The following is a 25,374-nucleotide window of genomic DNA, read 5'->3' as shown; positions in this document are numbered from 1 at the left end:
GCATGTATGTTGACAAGTTCTAAGATTTAAGGGGTGACAGAAGGGTTTGCATTTGAGAAAAAGTCAAGACAATGAAAGGCTCATGATCCTGCTGTAACTAAACAATGAGGTCTCCGTAGCCTAAGACATCAGGTATTTGGAATGAGATGCCTTTAATTTTTAACCAGCTGACAAAAATGTCATTTGCAGCCACAACTCACACCCTTTTGGACCACTGTGCTTTTGAAAAGGCAAACATCTGTGGGATGATTCAGGGTACCAGAAATGACGTTGACTGGGTTCGGGAGGACAGCACTCAGCCTGGACAAGTGGACCACACCTTGGTGGGACAGTGCAGAGGTGGGTGAAGGGGGAAGGTGATCACCTGAGGTCTTCATCGGGTTCCTTTGGTAACGGCGGCCGGCGCGCTCTGTCTCAGCTGGAATGTTACTCATCAAACCTGGAATTCTAAACGCGGCCAAAGAACATTTCTCTTATCTTTATTATTGGCTCAATAAAAAGCATAGAGGGTTTGGTCATGCAAAAGAAAGGTACATTTAAGTGATGACAAAACTCATATGGTTGTTAAGACATGACCTTGTAAATATGGAATACGGGCAATGTCTCCAGAGCTGTGCCCTCCACTAGAACTGTAATGGGAGCTACATATCTAATGTAAAGATTTCTACTAGTCAGATAAGAAAGAAACAAGGGAAAGTCTCTCTAATATTATATTTTATTTAATCCCACATAGCTGAGATATTAACATTTCAATGTGTAATCAATATAAAGGTCCTCCCACTTTTCTCTCCTGGGCATTGGAAGGCTGCTGTGTGTTTTACCCTCCCAGCCACAGTTCAAGTGCTGAATAGCCACGTGTATTTGGGCGCCACCATATTGGATAGCACAGCTGCAGAGAGTTTCCGTATTTGGTTTGTGTGTGAAAAAGCCAACAGTCAGGCAGACCTGGGCATGAAATCTGGCTCCACCACTTGTTAACTGTGACCACAAGAAGTTGTGTTTTTTTCTTTTTTGTAAGTCTTTAATTTTTTTTAATTTTGGGTTTTTCCCTTTATTTTTATTTTACATTAAATTTAATTAGGGTGATATTGGGTAATAAGATATAACACAGGGTTCAGGTGCACCATTCCATAATCCATCATCTGTCCCCTGCACCACGCATTCCCCACCCCAGTCAGTCTCCTTCTGGCCCCATTCATCCCCCCCACCCTCTCTCCCTCCCCCACCCCCTTTCCCTCCCGTAACCACCACGCTGTGTCTGTGCCCAGAGAAAACATCTAGAAGAGCTTTATCAGGTTAAGGGGAGCCATTGTGCCTCTTCCACAGGATGCACTTCATGGGGTCCCATCCCCTCTGCTAGCGAGCCCTGGCATTGCTCAGGTCGAGGCATAGGCTCAACGAGCTTACAAGGTAGAAGCCATCTCCCATTCAAAACTCAGAAAAATGAATGAACACCCAGTCAATGGCAGAGCCAAGACAAGAATTCAGGCCTCCTGACTCCCCGGCCCGTATTAGTGAATTTTCACCTCACACTTCTGAGCACACCTGGGCGGAATTCCTAAGCAAGGACCACCTGGAGACCTTCTTAGCCACGTGAATTCTTGTGATCCTCAATGCAAGCACTCAGTAATCCATAATGCAGAGGACTTAGGCTAGTAAGTTCAAGTATTGAGAAGAATATATGAGAAAACACAGTTTTTCCTGGTGGAATAATAAAGCCATTATCACATTTTTAAACAACGTGGAAAGCTTATTTAAACATAGATGCTCACTGCCACCTGAAAGACACATGCCCCGTGTCGGAGGCAGGAAACCCTATCGCCACAGTTCCTACAACAGTTCTAGATGCTGGCTTTGTCTTTACTTTGTGGGCTGTCTTTACTTGAGTGGAGCCTTTGGTAAGAGGGTGAATTCTGGAGTACAATGCAAATGACTTCCTTATATGCCAAAATTGTTCAGTGCACCTGACTTTGAAAAGTGTGCTGGTTTTTAAGTGACACATTTTTTTTTAAGCTGTGTGCTTATTTGGAGGAGAAAGTTTTACAGTATCTGACTTGGGCAAACCCCAGTTTTGACACAAATGTGACATCTTCACCCCTCTGCTCTGGCGCTCTTTCAAAGTTTTCTTTATATACAAGAAAAATCTTCATTTAGTCCCTAATATACTTTGAATGCTTCTTTTTATAACACAGTGAAGATGATTCCTTATGACTGCTGACACACCCAGGTATTAGGCTAGACACAGGTGAGACAACTGAATCCTTAACGATGTAAATATTTAAAATCCAATCCCTAAACCTTTGAATCCCAGTTTCTTATCCAACTAGGAGGCCAATGTTTTTCCTTGGAATGAATCTGTAATTTAAACAATGAAGTCAACGAGGAAAATAGAATTCCTCTCACAGACACTAAATTGCATCCAACTCTGCTTAAAGCCCATATTTTCTTATGTCGAAGGAGTACATCTCACCAGCTTGGGGACAAAGTCAATCAGAAGAAGCAGTGGAGGGCTGCAACTTTGGCCAGCGAGTCTGTCCGTGGAGACAGATGAAATATACAGTGTGTCCGTAAAGTCATGGTGCACTTTTGACCGGTCACAGGAAAGCAACAAAAGACAATAGAAATGTGAAATCTGCACCAAATAAAAGGAAAACTCTCCCAGTTTCATACCTATTCAGTGCAGTTCGATGTGGGCTCACGCACAGATTTTTTAGGGCTCCTTAGGTAGCTATCCCGTATAGCCCCTACAGACTTGTCACTGACTGGTGGCCTACCAGAATGGGTTTCTCCACCAAACTGCCGGTTTCCTTCAACTGCTTATCCCACCGAGTAATGTTATTCCTATGTGGTGGCGCTTCGTTATAAACATGCCGATATTCACGTTGCACTTTGATCACGGATTTGAATTTAGCGAGCCACAGTACACACTGAACTTTCCTCTGTACCGTCCACATCTCAACTGGCATGGCTGTGGGCTGCTCTGCTGTATACACGATGTTATGTCATCATCTGCGCATGCGCACATGCTGCCATATCATCCTACAGAAACTGGGAGGGTTTTCCTTTTATTTGATGCAGATTTCACATTTCTATTGTCTTTTGTTGCTTTCCTGTGACCGGTCAAAAGTGCACCATGACTTTACGGACACACTGTATACTAACAAACAACCTTTGATTTTCCCCAGAAGAGTTCTAGCTTCTGTTGCTGGGATAATGGCTATTGTTCTTTATTTCACTCGGCGGGGGTAGAGGGCGCTCTGGGGTATGCACAGTCAGAGATGGGACGATGGGTGTTCCCTTCGCAGGTGCCGGCTACTTCATGCTCCTCAACACCAGCTCGGGGTTGGCAGAAGAGGCAGCCTTGCTAGAGTCCCGGATTCTTTACCCAAAGAGGAAGCAGCAGTGTCTGCAGTTCTTCTATAAGATGACAGGAAGCCCTTTGGACAGACTGGTCATCTGGGTCAGGAGGGATGACAGCACAGGCAACGTTCGCAAGCTGGTCAAGGTGAAGACCTTCCAAGGTACCTGGAGGCATTCACGCAAGGACTGATGTGGCTTAAAATGGGGGTCCTGGTTTTTATGTTATTTTATTTTTTGCTTTCCTTTCCTTTTCACCTTCTCTCCCTTCTCTTTGTTTCTTTTCTGCCTTCTCTTTCTCTTCTTCCTGTTTCCTCCACCCTGCTTCTAAATGTCTACCACAATGCCTGGCATGTTTCAACCATGCAGTGAATGTTTCAACCACTCAGAAATTGGAAGCAGTAACAAGGGGTTGGCTGAGGCTGAGATATACACTTTTGTAAGAGGCCAATCAGAATATATAAATCCAATTTTTTGCTAGGACTTTGGAGAAAGCCAAGGCAGAGGAGACTGGTGATTTCGGGGTGAAGACTGGCAGGGGAAGCAGGAATTGAGGCTGCTGGAGAGAGAGTGGTTAAAGAGTTGAGCGTTCATGTTTTTCCATGTTTCAGAAACTGAGTGATACAACTATTTAATGTGCTGAAGTAACTTGAGCCTACTTGTGATGTTGAGAAATAAACCATCTGTATATATTAACTTCATTATAATTATCCATGTATTACTAAGGGATGCTCTATATTTTTTCTACAAGAGGGTCAGCATGGAAGTCTTAAAAGGCTAAGGCAGTCAGTTGGCTGTCGGGATTGTCTGGCCATAAGTCATACCCAGGCTTACAAAGCTAAGTGTTTATATCGTTTTATTGTGGTGGTTGGGGTCCATTCGTAACTAGGGAAAAAGAGACACTCTTTCCTATTTTTTCATTCAACAAAAAGTTTCTCACTTAGAGTGAGTCCAAATAAAGGAGGAATTCTTTGTGTACTTCTAGGAGCTTCCGGAAGGTCACTCCTGAGAACAGGGGCCCACGTCACCTCTACCCAGGCCACTCTGGGCCACCTGAGAATGCTACAGATAACGCTTTTGAAAGGTTTACTTTTCTGGCTGAATTTACAAAGCATCTTTGTCAAATGGAGGGATGACAGCTAGGTGCCCTTTAAGAGCTGAGAACTGGCTGTTACCAAGGATTGTAAATTTTCAGTGAGAAGATGAATTAGAGCCTCATTAACGTTGGTGGGACCTATTATCCCTCACTTGTGGGTGAAGCTGAAAGTGTTATCCTCATAAGCATGAAATCAACCAAGCAACTTTTTCATGTTTAATTTAGTTCCTTACACTTTACCCATCAAATTGCACTGAATTCAAAGAGTGTCTCTGTAAGTTCCCTGGAAGTGTCATCCGAATTGATTTTTAAAGTAGTTCATTCATTCTGATACTGACTTGTCAATGAAACTTTTCTAAAATATTGGTTGAATATCATTTAGTGTGTATGTGGTAATAACTTAAGGTAGCTACACCATTTTGAATAGTTTTTAACTTTGTGCAAAATGTGTTTTTTCACCAAAGTACTTGTGTACAAAATATGTCTCTGTCTCTGCCTTTCTCTCTCTCTTACATATGTGTCTATATGTAATGTTTTTATACAAACATACATGGAAAATACTGAGGTTTTTACAAAGGCCAGGGTCCCCTTGTAGACGACAATTGTAAACTGACCAGGATGACGGTGTCTGTCTCAAACAATCTTAGTCCTGTCTGTTGACTGCCTGATTCAGGGCAGCTCGATGGACGCATTTCGGTGAAACAGTCTTAGAGGTTTCATAGATGAGCCACTGCCCCCTTGGTTGTGGCTCCTCCGGTCTCCCCCTGGAACCGTGTCCTACATTTCAGTCTCATGGTAACCACCTATATGAAGAGAATAAAAAATACCGTCATTAGCAAGAAAGGGATCCTTTTTTTTTTTTTTTTTTGTATTTTTCTGAAGCTGGAAATGGGGAGAGACAGTCAGATAGACTCCCGCATGCGCCCGACCGGGATCCACCCGGCACGCCCACCAGGGGCGACGCTCTGCCCACCAGGGGGCGATGCTCTGCCCCTCCAGCGCGTCACTCTGCCGCGACCAGAGCCACTCTAGCGCCTGGGGCAGAGGCCAAGGAGCCATCCCCAGCACCCGGGCCATCTTTGCTCCAATGGAGCCTTGGCTGCGGGAGGGGAAGAGAGAGACAGAGAGGAAGGAGTGGGGGGGTGGAGAAGCAAATGGACGCTTCTCCTATGTGCCCTGGCCGGGAATCGAACCCGGGTCCCCCACACGCCAGGCCGACGCTCTACCGCTGAGCCAACCGGCCAGGGCCAAGAAAGGGATCCTTATTATCCCTCCCCCCCCCTCCACCGAATTCTGATGATCCAATCCTCCTGGATAAATAGTTCAAATCTTATATCTCTTTCCCTTTTTTGGACTTTCTGAGCCTATTACATTCCACAGCCAAGTGTCCTACACTCGCCCACAGCCCTGTTACAGGTGTGGTCTTTGTGCCCTCTTCCCCTTCTCCTATGTACACAGCTCCACTTCAGAAAACAGAGCATGGTTAGACCTGTTTCTGGAAGTTATCCTTAGCAAGAACGAGTGAGAGCAAAGGTAGATGAAAGGGCTCTTAATCTGGGGGGAAGTAGAGCTCTAAGGAAGATCTCTGGTTACAACACACAGAAGGAGGAAAAGACACCTGCAAAGCCTTCCAGCCAATTGTACTTCAGGTTCAACTGCTGTAACACTCATCTGTATAAATTCATTTTAGCTGAGGTGATTCCTGCTCGTGATGTCGCATTCTACACCTCCTTTCTACGCCCAATGCTAGGGGACACCCCTGGGCACAGAATCCAAGAAGGTGCAGAGCTGTGGTTATTCTGAATCGCTCCAGCCTGGCAGCTTCCTCTCCCTAGAGCCTCAGACTCTTTTTCTGGCTTCTGATGCTGCCTGGCCCGGGACCCCATGCTCCAGAACAGCCTTCTCACTTCTTACCTCAGCTCTTTATTCAAAATTCCCACTTCCCGTTCAAGCTCAGGAAAAAAAAAAAAAAAAAGACCCAGTCTGCACTAGAATGTGGGAATCTGGATCGTGGTTACTCTTTTTAGATTAGTTGTTTTTTAAAAGAGGATAGATTCCCTACTTGGGGGAACTTCAGCTATTACGAGGAGGATGGGAAAAATGGATGTTCAGGAGCGAGTCAGTTTTACACAGGGGAGCTGCAGCGTACCCCGGAAGTTACCGTCTGCTCTAGTGCCTTCCATTTATCTCGCTGGCATGGAGTCACAGGCTGGACCACAGGAAATAGCCGTTGTTTGAATTTTGGATGATAAAATGACTCTTTTATAAGACGTAGGCTAACACTTGGGTATTCAGTGCTAACATTAGGAGGTGGGCGTGTATATATACCATCAAACCCACGGGAAACCAGAACCTGTGAGACGGAATGATAATGAAAAAGAATATCGTGATCAAGATTTTAATATAAATTTTAAAATAAATCATCATGTGTCTTTTATAAGCTACGTTCCCTTCCTAGATATGTAGCTTTGGAAAGGTTCTGAACCAGTTTAGAACAGTACCAATCTTGTAAGGCTGTTGTGAGGTTTCAGTAAGATAATTCACGTAATGTAATTGGCAAAGCATCAGGGTCATAGTTGGTGCTCAATTAACGTTGGCCACAGTGGTCACCAATCTTATTCTCTGTCCCCAGGAGATATTGACCACAACTGGAAAATTGCCCATGTGACACTCAGAGAGGAGAAGAAGTTTCGCTACCTTTTCCAGGGTACAAAAGGTGACCCCCAGAACTCGAATGGGGGAATTTACCTGGATGACATCACACTAACAGAAACCCCATGCCCCACAGGGGTTTGGACAGTACGGAATTTCTCCCAGGTCCTTGAGAACACGGTTAAAGGGGACAAGATCTTTAGCCCTAGATTCTACAACTCAGAGGGATATGGTTTGGGGTTGACCTTGTACCCACATGGTAGAATGAACTCCGGTAGCACCGGCTACTTAGGACTAGCTTTTCACCTGTGCAGTGGCGAGAATGATGCCATGCTGGACTGGCCAGCGGAGAACAGACAGGTGATAATGACCATACTCGACCAGGAACCGGACGTCAGGGATAGAATGTCCTCAAGCATGGTGTTCACTACCTCTGAGTTCCAGACGTCTGCAGGTATGTGGCTCCCCTCAACCCGGAAGGGCCAACAGATATGATTGTCATCTGTGCAAGAGAGTTTATCATTCCTCTCATACTTCCTTCTTGGGCATATTAATAACATATTTGCACTGGAGTATTAAGTTAAAAATGTCAATGTCATCTCATCTTCCTTCTTTCTGAATTCACTCATCAAGTATCTATTACGGGCTTGCAATGCGCCATACTCTGTGGTAGGTCCTTAGAAGGCAAGCTGATCAGGCAGTTCCTGCTACATGGAGCTCAGGCTAAGTGAGAAGGCAGACACTGCTAGTCACTTATCAGATACTCAGAATTTGCTAGGCTCTGTGCAGAACTAATGCACTGATTCCTAAAATATTTCTGAGCATCAGTATATTCATAAAACAAACTTGTCCCAATACACAGATGAGAAAATATTTTTTTTTATTCAAATGAAGAGCCTTAAGCCTTAAAAGGAAGAAGCTATAGCTGTTCCTCCCTCTTCGTTAAGGAACTCGCTCTCAATAGTGGACAACTGACCATTCAGAGCTGTGGTTCTCTGCCCTTCCCCCCTTCTAATTCTGAAAAGAATAAATAACCTGATTTTTTGACTTATTATTTTTTCTGATGAACAAAGCTCCATATACTCAGTAAACACAGGTTGGAAAGTGCAGCACAAGGAGGTAATGTGATTTTGTGTTACCTCTAACTGCAGCGATCAATGACTCGGTCATCTGGGACAGACCTTCCATTGTGGGGTCTTACGATCAGGACTGTAAGTGTTATAGAAGCATCGACTGGGGCTGGAGCGCCTTCATCTCCCACCAGATGCTGAAGAGGAGGAGTTTCCTTAAAAATGATGATCTCATCATTTTTGTGGACTTCGAAGGTATTTTTACTGATCTTTGGGACCCTCTGAGTGTTCTACTGATTTTTATGAATCTCATGGAGGGTGGGAATTTCTTTTCCTTCTTTCCTTCTTTCCTTCTTTCCTTCCTCCCTCCCTCCCTCCCTCCCTTCCTTCCTTCCTTCTTCCCTTCCTTCCTTCCTTCCCTCCTCCTCCTCTTCCTTCCTTCCTTCCTTCCTTCCTTCCTTCTTTCCTTCCTTCCTTCCTTCCTTCCTTCCTTCCTTCCTTCCTTCCTTCCTTCCTTCCTTCCTTCCTTCCTCCCTTCCTTCCTTCTTCCTCCTTTCTTCCTTCCTTCTTCTTCCTTCCTCCCTTCCTTCCTTCCTTTCTTTTTTAGGACTAGGAAAGTGTGTTCTGAGAGAACCACACTTTATTGCAAAAGGGCTCTCATCTTTAATTTAACTGTCCTTGGGAGAAACTAACATTTTAGCGTCACCTTTTCTTGATAACATTAAACATGATAGTTCACTGATTTCATTTTAGTTTCAATCAGTCTATTCGTGCTAACTTCATTTTTTTTTTTCAAGTCAAATGAAATTGTGATTGGACTACTTTAAAAATAGAAATAACTAGCATTGTGAATGTCAGCTGGGGTTAAAGCCACTTTTCATGTCACTAAAAGGGATGTCCATGAGAGACAGAGGCCACCCAGGGGACTTTCTCCAGGAGTGGAAGTCAGTGGTAGTCACACACTCATTGTAGGTCTTCCTCCTCAGATATCACCCACCTTAACCAGACTGAAGTCCCCATTCAAGACACAAGGCAGACCCCCCGAGGCCTCGTTCTCCACGGTCAAGAGCAGCAAGACTCAGAAGGTTCAAGACAGGCTTTGTTAGAGAAAGCCCCAGCCCGCAGCCCGGGCAAAGGGCAGCCCAGCCGGCAGAAGCGGTCAGCAGAGAGTGAGAACACGGGGCCCATGGAAGACCACAACTGGCCGCAGTACTTCCGAGACCCGTGTGAGCCGAATCCTTGCCAAAACGAAGGCATCTGTGTGAACGTGAAGGGGATGGCGAGCTGCAGGTAGGCTTTGTGGCTGGGAGGCAGGTGGTGGGTCAGCCGAGGTGAGCCGAATGCCTACCCTGTAAAACGCACTGTTCTGAGCTCAGGGCGGGAACCCCATCAGCTGGGCAAGTGGACGCAGCTGTGTGAACGTGAAGGGGATGGCGAGCTGCAGGTGGGCTTTGTGGCTGGGAGGCAGGTGGTGGGTCAGCAGAGGTGAGCAGAGTGCCTACCCTGTAAAACGCACTGTTCTGAGGTCAGGGTGGGAACCCCATCAGCTGGGCAAGAGGACGCAGCTGTCCTTGACGCCACAAGGCTGTGAATCGGTGGGCTTATGCTGTCAGGGCAGGGCAGGGCAGGGGACTGGCCAGGGCAGAGGAGTCCCAAATCTCCTATCTCTTCACTTCACTCACTTTCCCACCTCTGGGGCATTGTCAACACCATCTTGAATGTTGTTGGGATTTTAAAACCTCACCACAGTCTCACAGATAACCCAGAACTCTTAGGCCCGGGGCTTCCTGCTCCATGACCTGCCACATTGGGACTCAGGACCAAGCTGACATCTTCCATGACTGCCAGTGTTTCTATTGGCTATGACTATTATTTCCATTGTCTATTATTTATGTTGTACTATTATTATAGCTATGTTTTTTAAGAATAGGAGTAAGATCAACTTGCTTCAAACCAGCATGGCTCGTAATTGTCCAGGTCCTGAGTGAGAAGTGTAGAATGAAGAAATAAACTCAAAGAGAAAAAGGATGGAATTGGGAGGTCTCTTTGCAGCCTTTAGCTTGCCAAGAGCAAGTCTTTACCCACAAATCGCTTTATTTATAGGGCAGGGTAAAGTCATTAGCAAATCAAAGAGATCTCTGATACAAAGTCACATTTTCAAGGCAACCCAAGAATTCTCCCAAGTGCAGAAAACCCTCCACCCTGCATAACATCTTAACTTCACAAAACAAAGGAAAAAAAGAAAACTGCTTCCAGTCTCTCCAAGGGACAGGGGGGATAGGACGAGTAGGAACAATCCAGCCTCACAGCTAACATGGAGATGGGGGAAGAACTTAACTTTTAGCAACTTAATCAAACAAGTGAGGTGGGGGTTGGGCAGGCTGTCAGCTTACTGCCTGTCCCCCACACCTCTGTTCCCCAAAATCTAAACCGCAAGGACCCTGTCGGCTTGCGGTCCCAACACAAGCTGATATTTATGGACTGCTTGCTATGTGTCACACGCTTTCCTAAGCAGTATATACAGGCCTCACCTAAATTGTTCCTCAGTCACCCGGTGACATGCTGGCCCTTGTTGTATCCATTTAGTGCATAAGGAACTGGAGGCTTAGAGAGGTTAAGTGATTTGTCCAAAACTATCCAGATGGGAAATGCTAGAGCTGGGACTTGTACCCACATCTGTGTTTGCACAGTTTGCTATATTTCATAGTTCTTTTTTTGTAATGGTTGTTATTTGCATTAAAATATTTCATGAAAGGATTCATCTGATGACAGAAGTATCAGTTTCATTTGACAGAGTAGCCGCAGGTGTAGGAACCGTTCTATGTGGCTCAGAGTACCTGCATTTCTTCTGAGTCCTTTTCCATTTCCCGTTGTTGCTTCTATTTCTGGCTTTTATTTTGAAATAATTTTTAGACTTACAAATACACTGCAGAAATACTACAGAGTTCCCCGAAGGTTACCATCTTATCTCACAGAACCACAGGACAATTTGCAAAGCCAAGAAATAAATGAACATTAATGAAACTATAGGCTATTAACAATAGTATTAACTAAACTATAGGTCACATTAAGATTTTCTAGTTTTTCCTCCAATGTCATTTTTTTTTCTTCCAGGACCCAATTCAGGATCCCACCTTACATTTAGTTTTCATGTCTGCTTAGCCTGCTTAGGGCAACACTTCAGTCTTTGTTTTTCATGACCTTGATACTTTTAAGGGGTACCGGTCAGTTATTTTGTAAGCTGTTCCTCAATTTGGGTTTATCTGATGCTTTCTCATGGTTTTATGGAGGTTGTACCTTTTGGGCGAGAACAACTTGCCCAAAGAATAGCTTGCTATTCACTGATTTAAAAACAATTTTATCCCCATTGATTTGAGAGAGAAAAAGAGAGGAAGGAAGGAGGTAAGGGAGAAAGAGGAGAAAGAAGGAGAGGAAGAGGAAGGAGGAGAGAGATGCAGGGGGGAGAGAGGGAGAGAGAGAAAGAGAGAGATAAGGCCTTCTCAGTGCCTCAGGTGGGCGGTACCCGATGTTCATATAGGTTACTGCTGGTGATGCCGACCTTGATCACCTGGCCAGCAGCATGTCCACTTGGCTACTCTGCTGAACACTGACCATCCCTCACTCTGTTACATCTATCTTGGGAGAGACACTCTGAGACCATGCAGACAACCTACTTTGTTTCAAATTTGCAGCCACTCATTTCAGCATTGATTTCTGGAGCCAGTGGGAATAATCACTACTCTATTTTTTTTTTCTTTTTCTTTCTCTTCTTTTCCAAGTGAGAGGAGGGGAGATGGAGAGACAGACTCCTGCATGCGCCCTGACCGGGATCCACACTGCAGTGCCCTTCTAGAGCTAATGCTCTGCCCATCTGGGGCCATGCTCACACAACCAAGCTTTTTTTTTTTTTTAGTGCCTGAAGTGGAGGTTCCATGGAGCCATCCTCAACACCCCGGCAGCTGCGCTCGAAACAATTGAGCCATGGCTGTGGAAGGGGAAGAGAGAGAGAGAGAGAGAGAGAGAGAGAGAGAAAGTGGGTGGGGAAGGGTGGGGAAGCATGTGGTCACTTCTCCTGTGTGCCCTGACCGGAATCGAACTTGGGACCACTGTAATATTTTCATGGTGATTTTCTATTGTTTCCATCCTCTCTGCATTAATTAAGTGAAATTTTTCTGTAAAGAACTGTCTCCTCGTCCCCATTTATTTATCTATACGATGGTTTTTTCCATCCCTAAGGATTCATAACTATTTATTTTATTCTATGGGCTCTGCTTCAGCCTTTATTTTGTGGCTTTTGGATTCTCTCCCAGATGGGCTTCTGTGTCCTTCAACAGACCCTTTTCATGAGCATGACGTGACTTTCTGGCCCCATGGGATGTCCAGGCTCATCTTTAATTGCCCTGCCCCCGCCCTGGAATCGGTCCCTTTTCCAAAGAGCCAAGCTCTGTTTACTGGGGAAAGCCCACCTTGTTTCCTGAGGGCTCCACAGCTGTGGGGCGGTTCCTCTTTGCTGATAGGTCTTCGGTGGCCAGACTTCAATACGCAGCCGGCTGGCTTCACCCCTCTGGGCAAGGAGGGTCAGGGGTTCCCTCTTATGTGGCAGCCTCTCATCAGCCACACAGTTCCTCTCCCACAAGTCCGCACCTCGGAGCTTGTGGAGTAAGCTCTTCTGAGTCCATACTAGACAGTAGTATTCGACTGTACTTAGAGGGAACTGGGCTGGAGAAAAGTTGTGCAAACTTGCTGTTTACTGATTAAAAAAAAAATGTTTCCCATTGATTTGAGAGAGAAAAAGAGAGAAAGGGAGGAGGTGAGTTGGAGGAGAGAGAGAGATGGAGTGAAAGGAAGGGGGAAAGAGAGGAGGGAAGAAGAGAGGGAGAGAGAGAAGGAGAAAGAGAGAGAAATACCAACTCATTGTTCCACTTAGTTTTCCATTTAGTTGTGCACTCACAGATGGCTTCTTGTGTGTGCCCTGACCAGCAATAGAACCCATGACCTCAGGGCATGGGGATAACACTCTATCCACTGAGCAACCCGTCTAGGGCCATATTCACTGATTTTTTTTTTTTTAAAGCCAATTTCTAGGCTAGAGATGAGGCCTTTAAAGGTAAAATAGTTCTAGGAATAATAAAGGCCTTAACTTTTGATCCCTCATTCTGCTCTGGTAGTAGGCTTTGTATGTTTGTTTTGGTTTTTTTTTTTGTATTTTTCTGAAGTAAGAAGCAGAGGGAGGCAGACAGACAGACTCCCGCATGCACCCATTTGGGATCCACCTGGGATGCCCACTAGGGAGCAATGCTCTGCCCATCCAGGGCATTGCTCTGCTGCAACCGGAGCCATTCTAGCACCTGAGGCAGAGGCCATGGAGCCATACTCAGCGTCTGGGCCAACTTTGCTCCAAGTCCAATGGAGCCTTGGCTGCAGGAGGGGAAGAGAGAGACAGAGAGGAAGTAGGGGGGAGGGGTGGAGAGCAGATGGGCGTTTCTCCTGTGTGCCCTGGCCAGGAATCGAACCCGGGACATCCACACGCTCAGCCGATGCTCTACTGCTGAGCCAACCGGCCAGGACCTTCTGATAGTAGGTTTTGAGATAGGAATGTTCTTTAACACAAAGGCTAAAATTGTTCTAATGGGAGAGATGAACTACCTTTAACACTTTGGTTTTGAGATGAGTTCATCTTTATAACAAATAACAACAACAAGAACACCAAGGAAGGCATGACCATTCTGTGCTTACTGTGTACCAACCACTTCACCTTACACTCACCCTTTAATGTGCATCGTCTACAAGTTTCCAGGGTCCAGTTAACGCACTGAGACTCCACCTGGGGAATTTCCCTGGTAGCTTCTGGCCTGAGCCAGGGTCAGGTTCTATTATCACCCTTACCCTTCCCCTGAACTTTGCACGTGCAGGCCGAGAGCACTGGGTCTGGAGACAGACCTTCAGGACTAGACTCTCGTGTGACCTTGAGCAAGTTATTAAACTTTCTGTAAAGTGAGGCTGGTGGAAGGCCTGCTAATAGCGGCCATCTCAAAGGATTGTTACAGGAGTCAGCGCACTGACTCATCTGAAGCACTTTGAATGGGGCTGGGCGCGTAGAATGGCGCAGTAAACATTCACCACCGTTTTCGATGTGTTGGTGCTTGTCGCTGGGAGGTGCTGGAGGCTCCAGTGGCTCCCACATGAACCTATGTCCTGTTCCCCAGGTGTGTCTCCAGTCACGCCTTCTTCTACACGGGAGAGCGCTGTCAGGCCTTGCAGGTGCACGGCGGCATCCTGGGCCTGGTCATCGGGGGCACGGCCAGTGTGATCTTCTTGACCTTCACCGTCATCTCCCTCCTTTCCCAAAGAGCGAGGCAGTCACCCACCCGCTGACTCAGCCAGACCAAAGAAGCTCCTTCTCACGCCATCTGTTCCTGTGCTGGGAGCAGTTTGGGGTGGTTTCCATCAGCCTTGTTTTGAATAGGCCTCCGAGGACCAAGGCCTCCAGCCTCCTGTGTGACCAGCATGGTTTTTCTGCCCCCAGCCTTCCCATTGTTCTGTTACCCAGCTCTGTGCCCTGCCTGTATCTAGTGTGTCCTGTGACAGCACTCGCCACACTTCTGCGTAACTCGCTTGTTTCATTGACTGTCTGTCCCGTAGACTGTAAGCTCCGTGCGGCAGGCCCTCAATTACCGCGCTAGCTCCCAGGACTGCAAGCGTGGGGGCTGGCCCGCGGTGGGCAGGCAGGAAAGTGAATGAATGAACCAGTAACTGCATGGATAATGAAGATGCTTATGCTCTCTCATTCCTTTGGCAGCTGAGCTACAGACAATAAAACTCACATGTCATTTGTATGAGAACCAAATACTTTAACACGTACTTTTCATCAGACACAATAGCCTTATTACTCTTTTAAGGTTTCCTGTGTTAAACAATATCAAACAAAGATTCCTCCTGGCTGCAGGGCTCCTCGGCGTTGGCTTTCCTCCCGATTCTGAGGAAAGGTTTGAACAAATTCAATAAACATGTGGTCAGTTCCTTCTATGTGTTCAGCATTGAGTGTGTGTGTTTGTGTGTGTGTATGGGGGGAGAATTGACCCAAAGCTCTTTCTCAGATCCTTTTAAATGTTCAAGTATATTTTATATGCTACTCATATATAAAATTATTGCACGAACCAACTGAAAGTATCAGGTAGAAGAGACACGAAAAGAAGTATTTTAAGATACACTTGCTTTCCACTGCTACTAAGGAGATAAGAGTCTAGCCGGGGCAGGGAAGATCCAAGACGGATCAAGTCCACAGAAAGCTGAGGCTCCCTGTCCTGCCGGCACGGGACAGAGCTGACTCCGGGACTTTACTCAAAGGGAATGTTTTAAGGAGCCTGAATAGTCCAGCCGTTCGGCTGCCAGGTTCCCTAAGTCTATACAGAGTTTATGGGCAGTCTGGAAAGAAACACGAGGATTTAAGGAGAGTCCCTTTAATGCAGAGATGAGAAGAGTTTGCAGCAGGTGCTAAAGGCACCCTTCAGGTGCTGACTTCCAGGCTGGGGTGCATCAGGGTCCCCTGGTTAGAACACAGAGGGACGGCCCCACCCCCAGAGGTTCTGAGTCAGTGGGCCTGGGGTGGGGTCTGAGAATGTGCATTTCTAACAAGTTCCCAGGCAATGCTGCTGCTGCTGGTCTGAGGCCACACTCAGAACCGCTGCTTCAGTGGATGGAAGATGGCTGTGGGAATTGGGCGCCCCGGCTGCAGGCTTGGGTTGACCGTCTAACTAGCTGGGCCGTTTTAGTGAAATCACTGCAGCCCTTGGACTCACTCATCTGTCGAATGGACATAATAATAGCGGACTACTTTCTTGCACCGCAGTGTAACACCTACAGGGCTTCAGAGGTAGGGTGATAGGTAAGAACATATTTTAGAGTTAAAACTGCATGCAAATCATGCTGTTCAGTTTTCAGACTAGATAGGAAGCTCTCCAGCCACCTGCCCAGGCTTCTGTCTCCAAAGATCACATTGGAACCCAACTCCCACTTTGCTCTGCTTGGACCGCACGGCCTGCAGAAGCACACTGACGTCACAGCGAGGCCCCGAGAAGGCCGTTCCCCCCACACTCTGTCAGCGTCCTCCCCAGAAAGGGGGCTCTGGGCATGGTTGTCCCTGCTGTCATTTCTCTTATTTTATTAGAAGGCCACGTGCTCTGGGCCATACCTGGTGTGGACCTGGTCCAGCTCAGAGGGACAGACCTCATTCCAGAGCAAGGATGACATTTCTTTGCACGGGAGTTCTCTCCGGAGGAAGCCGAAGCCTGAACTTCAAGGGTTACCTGGCATTTTGATCTAATACCACCAATTCAAAGGGTGAAGTCAAAATAGCGATCGGGAGGGAGCAGGCTGAGGTATGACATTTTGATGTTCTCTGTAGGTTCTCGGCTCCAGCGCTACGACCCAGTCCCTAGGTGTCTCTGTGTTGACGATGATCATCTCCGTTGGTGGATTAAGAATCTGGCTCATCGTAGATCTGACGTTGTATCCAGCTTCTCTTTGAGCCCGAAGCCCTGGATCATTCCAGGAGGGTCAGCAGATATTTTATTCCTCTGAGGTGTTGGGGTACTGACAGGAGAGTGGAGTGTGTGCGGGGAGGGAATAGAGAAATGGCATTTTGTTCTCTCTAGGCAGTGTGGAATTTGGGGTTAGATGAGCAAAGTGAAAACGAGAGAAATTCTCTCTGCAGCTGGTGTGTGGGTTCCTTGGTTTTACGCAGCGGAGTGGAGCCAGAATAGTGTGAAAGCCTGAAAATGACTTGCCCTCCCCCACTCTCTCTCTTGTCCTTTCTCCTCTGGTTCATTTCCATCTGTGAACTGACCTGAGCCAACCTGGCCATACACAGACATCGGTGCTTTAAGTAATAATACCTGGAGCCTCTCTGGTTAGAAGTGGGTGGGAAATATAACCCCTCCCCCACAATGTTAAAGTGAATCAACGTTCTAAATTCTGCCACACGTTCACATGTCTATCAGCTACCAAGCCCCTCAAAGGCTTCCAATCTGTTTTGCAAATGTACAAAAGCCCCTATTTGTGATTTTAAGCTCTCCAGCCAACATCTTAGATGAAAGGCTTATTCTGGGCATGTGCAACCAAATAGTCTGAAGGCCAGGATCAGACAACTGTCTACTCCAGGGTCTCTCAACACCGTTGATTTTGAATACGCTACTTTTTGTTGTAGGGGCTTTTTGCGCATTGTAGGATGTCAGCAGCATCGTGACCTCTGATCACTAGGTGCCAGTAGCACCGCCTCCCCACTGTGACAGCCAAAAATGTCTCTGGATGTTGCCGATGTCCCTGGGAGGCAAAGTCATCCCTGCTTGAGAAGCACTGGTCTAATTGGATAGCTAATGGAATATTCTGTTAAGTGAGGAGGGTCAGGATCAAATAGAGTTCAGTTTAAGATCCTACCCCCAAATTTAGTCCACTGGGCCTGCCAGAGTGTTGCACCTGTAGCTGTTTGAGCATTCCATTGTCCTAATGCAAAGATGATTTCTAACATCATTCATACAATAACAAACATGCGGGCGTGGCTCGAGATAGCAATATTTAGAAGTGTTTGTCATAGGTATTTCTTCAGTAACTCTTGATAAAGATCCTTCAGTGCTAATTAACTACCTTTGTTGTGTTTTGGTGTACTTAGACCGTTATCTAACCTCCTCCAGGTGTGAAGTATCATCAACCCGCCCACAGTATCCAAGGTCACATTGACAGTCGCAAACAATCTAACACCCCCCCACCTTCCCCAGCTCCTTCTTCCTGATGGACTGTCATCCACTCTGTGACTTGAAGGAAATCTAGGGATCCTGAACTTCAACTCTGGTATTTGAGTAAACTGAAGAGATTCTAGAGAGAACACGCGCCGTAGTCAGGTCAAAAGTCACTAAACAGCAAAATCTTTTATCCTTTTTTTGGCTGCCAGGGAAGCTTAATAAAATCAGTGGTTTGGTGGGTGGAGGGGAGAGCTATCTATGTAGGTTAATCTACACCTAACACTTTGTAAGGACAGTTTGTGCTTGGTTCTCTTTATTTTTGGATATTATTTTATATCTAATTAGTCACCTACTCAAGCCTTAATGGATGGGGAATGGGAGGTAGTAGAGGGCGCTGGTGGTACCCTGTAATGTGTACTGACATGGAAAAAATGACAGAACGAGTTGACATGGGTGGGGAGGCCAAAAGAGTTTGTGTGTGTGTGTGTGTGTGTGTGTGTGTGTGTGTGTGTGTGTGTGTACATGTGAATGTGTGTAAGAGATGGGGTTAAAAGTGAGATGGGACAAGACACATCTCTCTCCATCTTTCACATTTTGCCAAGTGCTGGTCCTGGAATCTCAGAATAGATTGAGACATGGCCTCATCTGGGTCACAGCTTCCCTTAGGACCTAGACAAATTGACCCATGTGTGACTCAACAGCTCAATGGAAATCATCAGTAACATTTAAAGAATTCTGTCTGGTCAAGCTATTAAAAAGAGAGCAGAAAGTGGGGTCATGAAAATGATCTGAGGAAAGAGTGGGAGGCAAGAGAGACAGCTGACTAGCCCTGGGAAAAAACAGTCACCAACATCCATTTCCTCTCTAGCCGCTCTTTGACTAGAATCTCTAAATCCCTGCTGGTCAAATGGCTACTCAGAGTATACGGTAGTTGACATTCTTCCTTCCACTTGCAGGTAGGTGGGGCTGTGTGATCAAGTTCTGGCCAATGGGATGGAAGCAGAAATGTTGAATGACAGTTTCTAAGAACTTTCTTTAGGAAGCTTTGGTGCACATACCTTTAGTTTCTTCTCTGGTTCTCATGACCGAGGGCAGAGTGGGAACTGCCACGTGGGGCTATGATGTGACCTTGGGAAGAATGGAACAACAAAAACAACAACATCAAATATACTGGATCCTTGACATGTGGAGCCAAGTCTACCTACCATACCAGTCTCGGAATGCTGTTTCCACATTTTTATGTGCTAAAGAATTACACTTGTAGTTTAAATCCCTGTGATTTTGAACCCTTGTAGCTCACAGGAAACACACTCCTCACTGATCTGCTGGCTCCTCCAGGGTCAGCACGTGAACTCAGGCCAAACCCATCGTGACGCCTCGCACTGCCGTGATGCGTGGACAGATGGGGAAGAAAAGAGTGGGCTTCCCCTTCCTGATCTCAGCCTATGGTCCACAGCCTCATAGATGTCTTCCCTCAAAGATCCGTCTCAGGCTGAGTAAACACAGGGCGGGAGGCAGAGCCTCCAAAGGGAGCAGGCGCACTGGAGAGCATGGTTGGAGCTCCCGAATCCAGCTGTATCTGAAGGTGTGCTGGTCTGGTATCTTTCCCAGTCACATGAGCTGATAGATGTCCGTTCTTGCTGAAACTAGTTTGAGCTGTGATTCTGCTTCCTTTAGTAGAAGAGCCTCAATGGAGTCTACTGCTGTAGCACATAATTGGATCAACAGCAGGGGAGATGATGAGATTCATTTAAGGATGAAATAAAAATCTGTGTTAGGTAAGATGACCAAAGCAGAACTGAGATGCAGATACTGGAAAGTGAACCAGACGCCCTCGTGTGCTAAGTGACGCATCTCCTTCCGGCATCGTCATGGGTATGAGCCTAGGTAAGGTGATGACTTAAGGTGTTATATATCTTCAGGGCTCCTTTCAAAGACTCCTGCCCATGAATTAAATGCAAAAATATGGAGGGGATATGTATTGTGATTCTGAGTAGAGACTGTGTTTAAATCTGGGTTCTGTGATAAGAGTATAATAATAATGGATAACTTCGTTCAATAACTACTGTGGGCTTTTATAAGGACAACTTTTCACAGCAACTCGTATCATGTTTATCCCCTTTGATGTTGTGGATATCGAGTCACAAGACAGTTACTTCATTCAAGATCCCAAACCAAGGAATGGTGGACCGACAGTCGGAGAGCTCAGGGTCCAGGCTCTGAACCTCCCCTGTCTACTGGCTTCCTGTCTGTCAATCAGCCCTAAAGACAGCCCACCGGGCCCCACCATGCAAAAGTGAAGCAGAGACTCCCAAATAATTCAAGTAGCGAATCGGCAGCTGCTTCAGTCCATGTATCACAAGGGAAATCACAAAGTAGCCAAGTTTATTAGGACAAACATCTCAATTCCCCACTTGTATTTAAACCGCCTTGGGGACACTTAATTTCTGGGAAATCATATTTTCCTCCTTTGTGTCTACACGACATCCAGCAGCCTGAGAATGCTTGCTAGGTCTCTGGCAAGAACAAACATAATACCACCGGCGATCGGAACCTCATGGAAGCTCATTTGGATGAAGACTAAAGATGAAAATGGCATGCAGGGTCAAGGCGCTCCATTTGGGGAGTCAGCTAGGTGGCCGATGAGAGGCGTGCTTTCCATAAAGACATGCAACGGGAGTCCTTTCACGCACGCTCCATCAGAGACAGAAATGGAAGCGGGCCGACTACACAGTTTGCCCAGAATGCTAGTCGCCATGTTCTGGGCTGCCCTTAGGAGAAATTATAAAGTGAGATTAAGGTTAGAGATGCCTTAACTTCTCCACCCTGTCTCTCACCATTGTTCTTTCTCTGTGATTCTATATACTCGGAACCCACCCCACTATGGGAGCCTACATGCATCAGGCTGCGTTGAGGAGCGAGAGACTGTGGTGATGACGTGCAGGTGTTCAAGGTCAGACACTCTGCATTCAACACCTGGCTCTACCATTCGTGACCCTGGGCAAATGATTCACCTCTCTGGGCTTAGTTTATTCAGCTCTAAAATAAAGAAAAAAAGGAAATTTTTTCAATCCAGGGTTGCTGTGAGGCTTAAATGAGATTATATGCCTAAAGAGCTGAGGATGGTATCAAACACATGGTCAGAATGTTATAAATATATAGTTAAATAATCATCAGCAATTTGCGTTTGCATTTCACTTGCCATGTACCTATCCCAGACGTCTTTGCGTGGGAAGTCCCGTCTCACCCTGAAATTTTGTTTTCTGTCAAAGGCATGTCCACCATAAGGGGACAGGTGTGAGAGATATTCTGAGGGTTTTGAGCAATATCCTGAGGCACATGACATTCCCCTGCAGACAGACGCTGCCCGCCTCATTACTCAAGGCCATCTTGTCCCTCTGTCCACAGGGCCCGCCCTCTCAGCAGTTGGTACTGTTTAGTCCTCCCGGGCTCCGTGGATCGCACTTTGGCTGGTATGCCTGTGGTAAGGCCAGACCTACCAGCTGGCCTCAGCTGCAGCTGGCTGGCGTGTCAGATAGCCCCAGGACAGCTGCAGATCCAGCCTCCATTGCAGCAGTCACCCCAGCCTACGCGGGAACCAGAGGAGTCAGACCGCCCTCCTTCCATTCCTCCTTTGGAAGGTGCACTGATGGGAAAAGCGTTCAAGTCCCATGAAACACGGGAGGGTCGGACTACATGCCTCACTCCTTGCCTGGCCAGGGGACCAGCGGGTTCCCGCAGCTGCTTTTAGCCTTGCCTTTGGTTCTAATAATAAGATTCGGTCAGCGAGGAAGGGAAGAAACAGGCGGAGGGAACCACCTCGGCTGGAATATCTCAGAAATGCCTGGGGATCCATCTTGTTCGCGGGAACTAGGGGACCGGAAGGCTTTCCGTCTCATACCTCTAACCTCCCTTCTTGACTTCTTTTTCTCTTGGAAAGGTCGTAATGTAAAAGGGTTAAGAGGCGGGGAGTGACAGCGATTCTTTGATGCCTGGGTTCGGCCGCCTAGCAGGCCTCGACCCCACCTTGACTGTTCATACGCCAGAAATTTCCCTGCACGTTTCTCATTGAGCCTGTCGGCCACAGGACCAACGCCGCACGCCTTTGAGGTTCTACCCAGGGGGACCCAGAGGACGCACCTGCTCTTAACAACCACCAGGTGGCGCTCAAGCCCCAGGAGAAACCCGCGGGAGTAGCGACGCGGCGCTGGAGGCCAGCTGTCGCTCATTAGCACAGGGGACATTCCTGTTCAGGACCACTCTGGCTAGAATGGCTGTGAGAGAGCCTCGGGGACATGGGAAACTCAGGGGTCCAGAAGAGCAACAAGTGGATGCACGTTTCTCCTCGGTGAACCAAGTATCAAACACCTCTTTTCACCCGTACTGGGGGTAGGGGGCGTCTTTGGGCAGAATGGACGACAGAGGAAGATGGTACCGGTCAAAAGTGGTAATTCCCAAAGCCCCTCTTGGTTGTGCTGTTGACCGTCGGAAGTGATCTGTAACTGCAGACTTCCCGTGACTTCCCAATCAGTTCCTGTTGCTTTTCATGCTGAGAAAAAGCCTTTTTTTTTTTCTTTCTTCTTCTTTTTTTACTTTTCTGGAATCCTGGGTTTGTCTGTTTAGATTTGAATAGTCACCAGCATAATTCATTGGGGACTTGGCTCTGTATTAAAGAATAAAGAGTTCAGGGTGTAAAAAGGCCCAGGACATCTTTACCTGTGGCCATTTCTGCAGAGTGAACACTCATGCCCTTTAACCCTTCATCTCAAAGTTTATGGGTAAAAGGGAAAAGACAGACTCTAGGAACTCATTTTTAAAATACACAAGAGGACTGTGTCTAACTGTCGGCGACATGCAGGAAAGGGTATCTGGAGATGAAGACCAGGGCTCCGTGGCACAGAGAGGGCTCCAGCGCTGTGTCCATTCCTCCTTCTTCCTTTCTCTGCTCTGCATTCGCCAAGACTTACGGTAACCGTTTCCTCTCTAGAATGTGCTTGAGGATAAACTCAGGTATCCATCCATACAGGACAGAAGGAAAGGTTGCAGGCAGAGGGGAACCCTAGCCTTCCGAGATTGGTGACTGGGCAGTCTCCGGTGCTTCATGGCCGCCCCCACCTTCAGTGCCACTGATGGGAACAGAGAGAGAGTGGATCACCCCAGGCCCCGTCCCAGAGGCCAGTTCTGCTCTCTTATTTGGACCCACTGCCCGGCATCTGCGGGGGTGAGGAAAGATTTGATATGAGTCTCTGAGGACCACAGTGGTATTTGAATGCAACTGCTGCTGGTTGCCACTGGAAGTCGGCCTTCTGGACCCATTCGGTGCTGGGGAGGCGTCACCCAGAGCAGGCCTCCCCTGGGAACCCACCAATCACAACTGTGAGGCTTCCCCACTTCCCACGTTTCCATCCTCTGGGGCCACCAGGTCTCTGGCCTGAGCTCAAAGGGCAGTGAAAAGTCACAGCCCAAAGTCGGTCCTCAGGAGCTCCCCGCCCTCAGAGGGGTTCTGAAGGCATCTGGGGTGTGGGACAGGCCCTGGCCTCTGACTGCCTTCCCTATCGCTTTCCCTATCGGGTTGGGCAACAGGGATCCAATCTGTGTCCTCAGGGCAGTGCAGCTAGAAGCTGAGTCAAGCCCCATGACTCAGCATTCCGCGGCAAGGGAGAGGGGCTGGACTCTTCTGGGAAGCACAAAAGGTCAGTGTGAAGGCAACCCTTTGGGTAATGTTACTAAAACACTGCCAATTTACGTATGTGCTTTGGGACCTTGTAAGAAAAGTCTGTCACATACAGAATTAACTTGAAGTAACTCTTCAGAGTCAGTCATTTCTCCAGCACTCCCTCACTCCCCATGGAGGGGACCTACACTTCCTGATCCAGTGCCCTCCTCCAGACGCAGGGTCTTATGATGCCCCAGGAACCTCATTAGAGTCATGGTGTGTGTGTGTGTGTGTGTGTGTGTGTGTTAATGTCCCTTCTCCATAGCTCCCCTGGGGCCAGCTTCTCTCTGTTTGCAACCAGATTTGGCAATAATCTTCCGTTTGCACAACACTTGATTATTTGCACAACAAAACATGTCTGTATAAACTCTGCTTTTTGAGCCTGACCGCAGCCCTGAGCGGTAATTAGAAAGATCCTTACTTTTCAGAGCAAACCAAGGGCGGGAGAACTTGAGCGAAGGGCCCTACCTGAGGGAGGAAAGGCGTTGTCTTCCTTCTGCCCCTGGCCTGCAGCCACATGAACGACACAGCCAGCTGGTCCCGCAGGACAGAGAGCCGGTGGGATACCCGGCACTCCCCGCCTCCCGGGGAAAGACGCGAGGCTGTGATCTTCCGGGGCAATGCTCTGTGTGTGTCAGCGGTCTCCCGGGAGCCTTGCTCTCAGCGTGGCTCTCTGGCCAGCTCGGCGGGACAGGGGTTCCGTGGGCAGAGCCTGTGCATGTCCCAGCCCGGATGGTGTGGTGAGGGCCTGTTTTCATTGCATTTTTCTACTCTGCTGTCCAGTGTCCAGAGGCAGCAGGAGCAGCGGAAAGGCTTTGTCTCTGGAGCTGTCCTGTCCAGTGCGGCCGCCTTGGATAGGGGACTGTTGAGCAACAAGCGAGGCTGTGACACCCGAGCTGTGCTTTAAGTGTAACGTGCATTCTGGGTGTAGTTTAAAAAAATGTAAACAATCCCATCAATGAAGGTGCATTAATCACACCTTGGAATCATGACTTGGATAGAGTGGGTTAAATAAGATGCATTATGGAAATTAATTTTCCCTACTTTTTAAAATGTGGCTACTAAAAAAATGACAATACGTGTGGCTCACTTTCTAGTTCCATTAGATAGTGCAGCTCTCTAGGCCTCAGCGACCGGTTCGAAGAAAGCTGCATTCGTGCTCATATAAAGTGTTCGTAAGAAGCACACTTTTCTCCCTATTTCTGTGAGTCAAGTAGAAGCTTTGTCAAGCCAGGGGAAAAGTCTTCCAAATACATAAATACACAGCTTCCTTCTAAATGATGTCACATGATTAATAAAGAAGTGAGCTCAAACGAGCAGAGAACTCTAGACAAGCTGCTGGGAGCCAGGCCAGCACAGGGTGGCGGAGGTCCAGCCCCAGGAGAGATCCGCACGCGGCCCATGGAGGTGAGAACACTTCCCCAGTGGTGGGCATGAAATGCAGGCGGCAGGGGGCAGCACTTCCCAGGGAGGTCTGCAGGCTGAGAGGTCCCCAGCAGGGGAGGGGCATTTTTACTTTAATTTGAAAGACTGGGATGTCAGATGCATAAAAGTTCAAAGGCCTGGTTGGCACTGTGTTCTTAACAGAAGTCTCTGATCTGTTGGCCTAAAAGTCATGAGCATGTGAGCTCCTGGGCTCACTCTGCCCGGCACACCAGACACTCACCCCCCTGGGGACGGAGGTCAGCGCCTGCCTGAGCTGCTGTGGCTCTTTTCCTGGGGCCACTGGAGCTTCCCCGGCTTTCC

At 47.4% G+C, this 25,374-nt stretch overlaps 1 protein-coding gene across 1 annotated transcript in view; it reads left to right on the top strand.

Annotated features, from left to right (window-relative positions):
• MEP1A (meprin A subunit alpha) overlaps positions 1-15,201 on the top strand; it is a 35,242-nt gene extending 20,041 nt beyond the window's left edge. The window contains exons 9-14 of the mRNA XM_066359254.1: positions 190-339; positions 3,306-3,521; positions 7,086-7,559; positions 8,257-8,430; positions 9,162-9,465; positions 14,382-15,201. Of these exons, the coding sequence (XP_066215351.1) occupies positions 190-339; positions 3,306-3,521; positions 7,086-7,559; positions 8,257-8,430; positions 9,162-9,465; positions 14,382-14,550 (1,487 nt within the window). The 3' untranslated portion in view covers positions 14,551-15,201. The remainder of the gene's footprint in view (positions 1-189; positions 340-3,305; positions 3,522-7,085; positions 7,560-8,256; positions 8,431-9,161; positions 9,466-14,381) is intronic.
• Positions 15,202-25,374: the final 10,173 nt, after the last annotated feature.

Source organism: Saccopteryx leptura, chromosome 1 (assembly GCF_036850995.1).
Source record: "Saccopteryx leptura isolate mSacLep1 chromosome 1, mSacLep1_pri_phased_curated, whole genome shotgun sequence".
NCBI lineage: Eukaryota > Metazoa > Chordata > Mammalia > Chiroptera > Emballonuridae > Saccopteryx > Saccopteryx leptura.
Note: the sequence above shows the minus strand (reverse complement) of the source record. Positions and strands in the feature narration are given on the sequence as shown.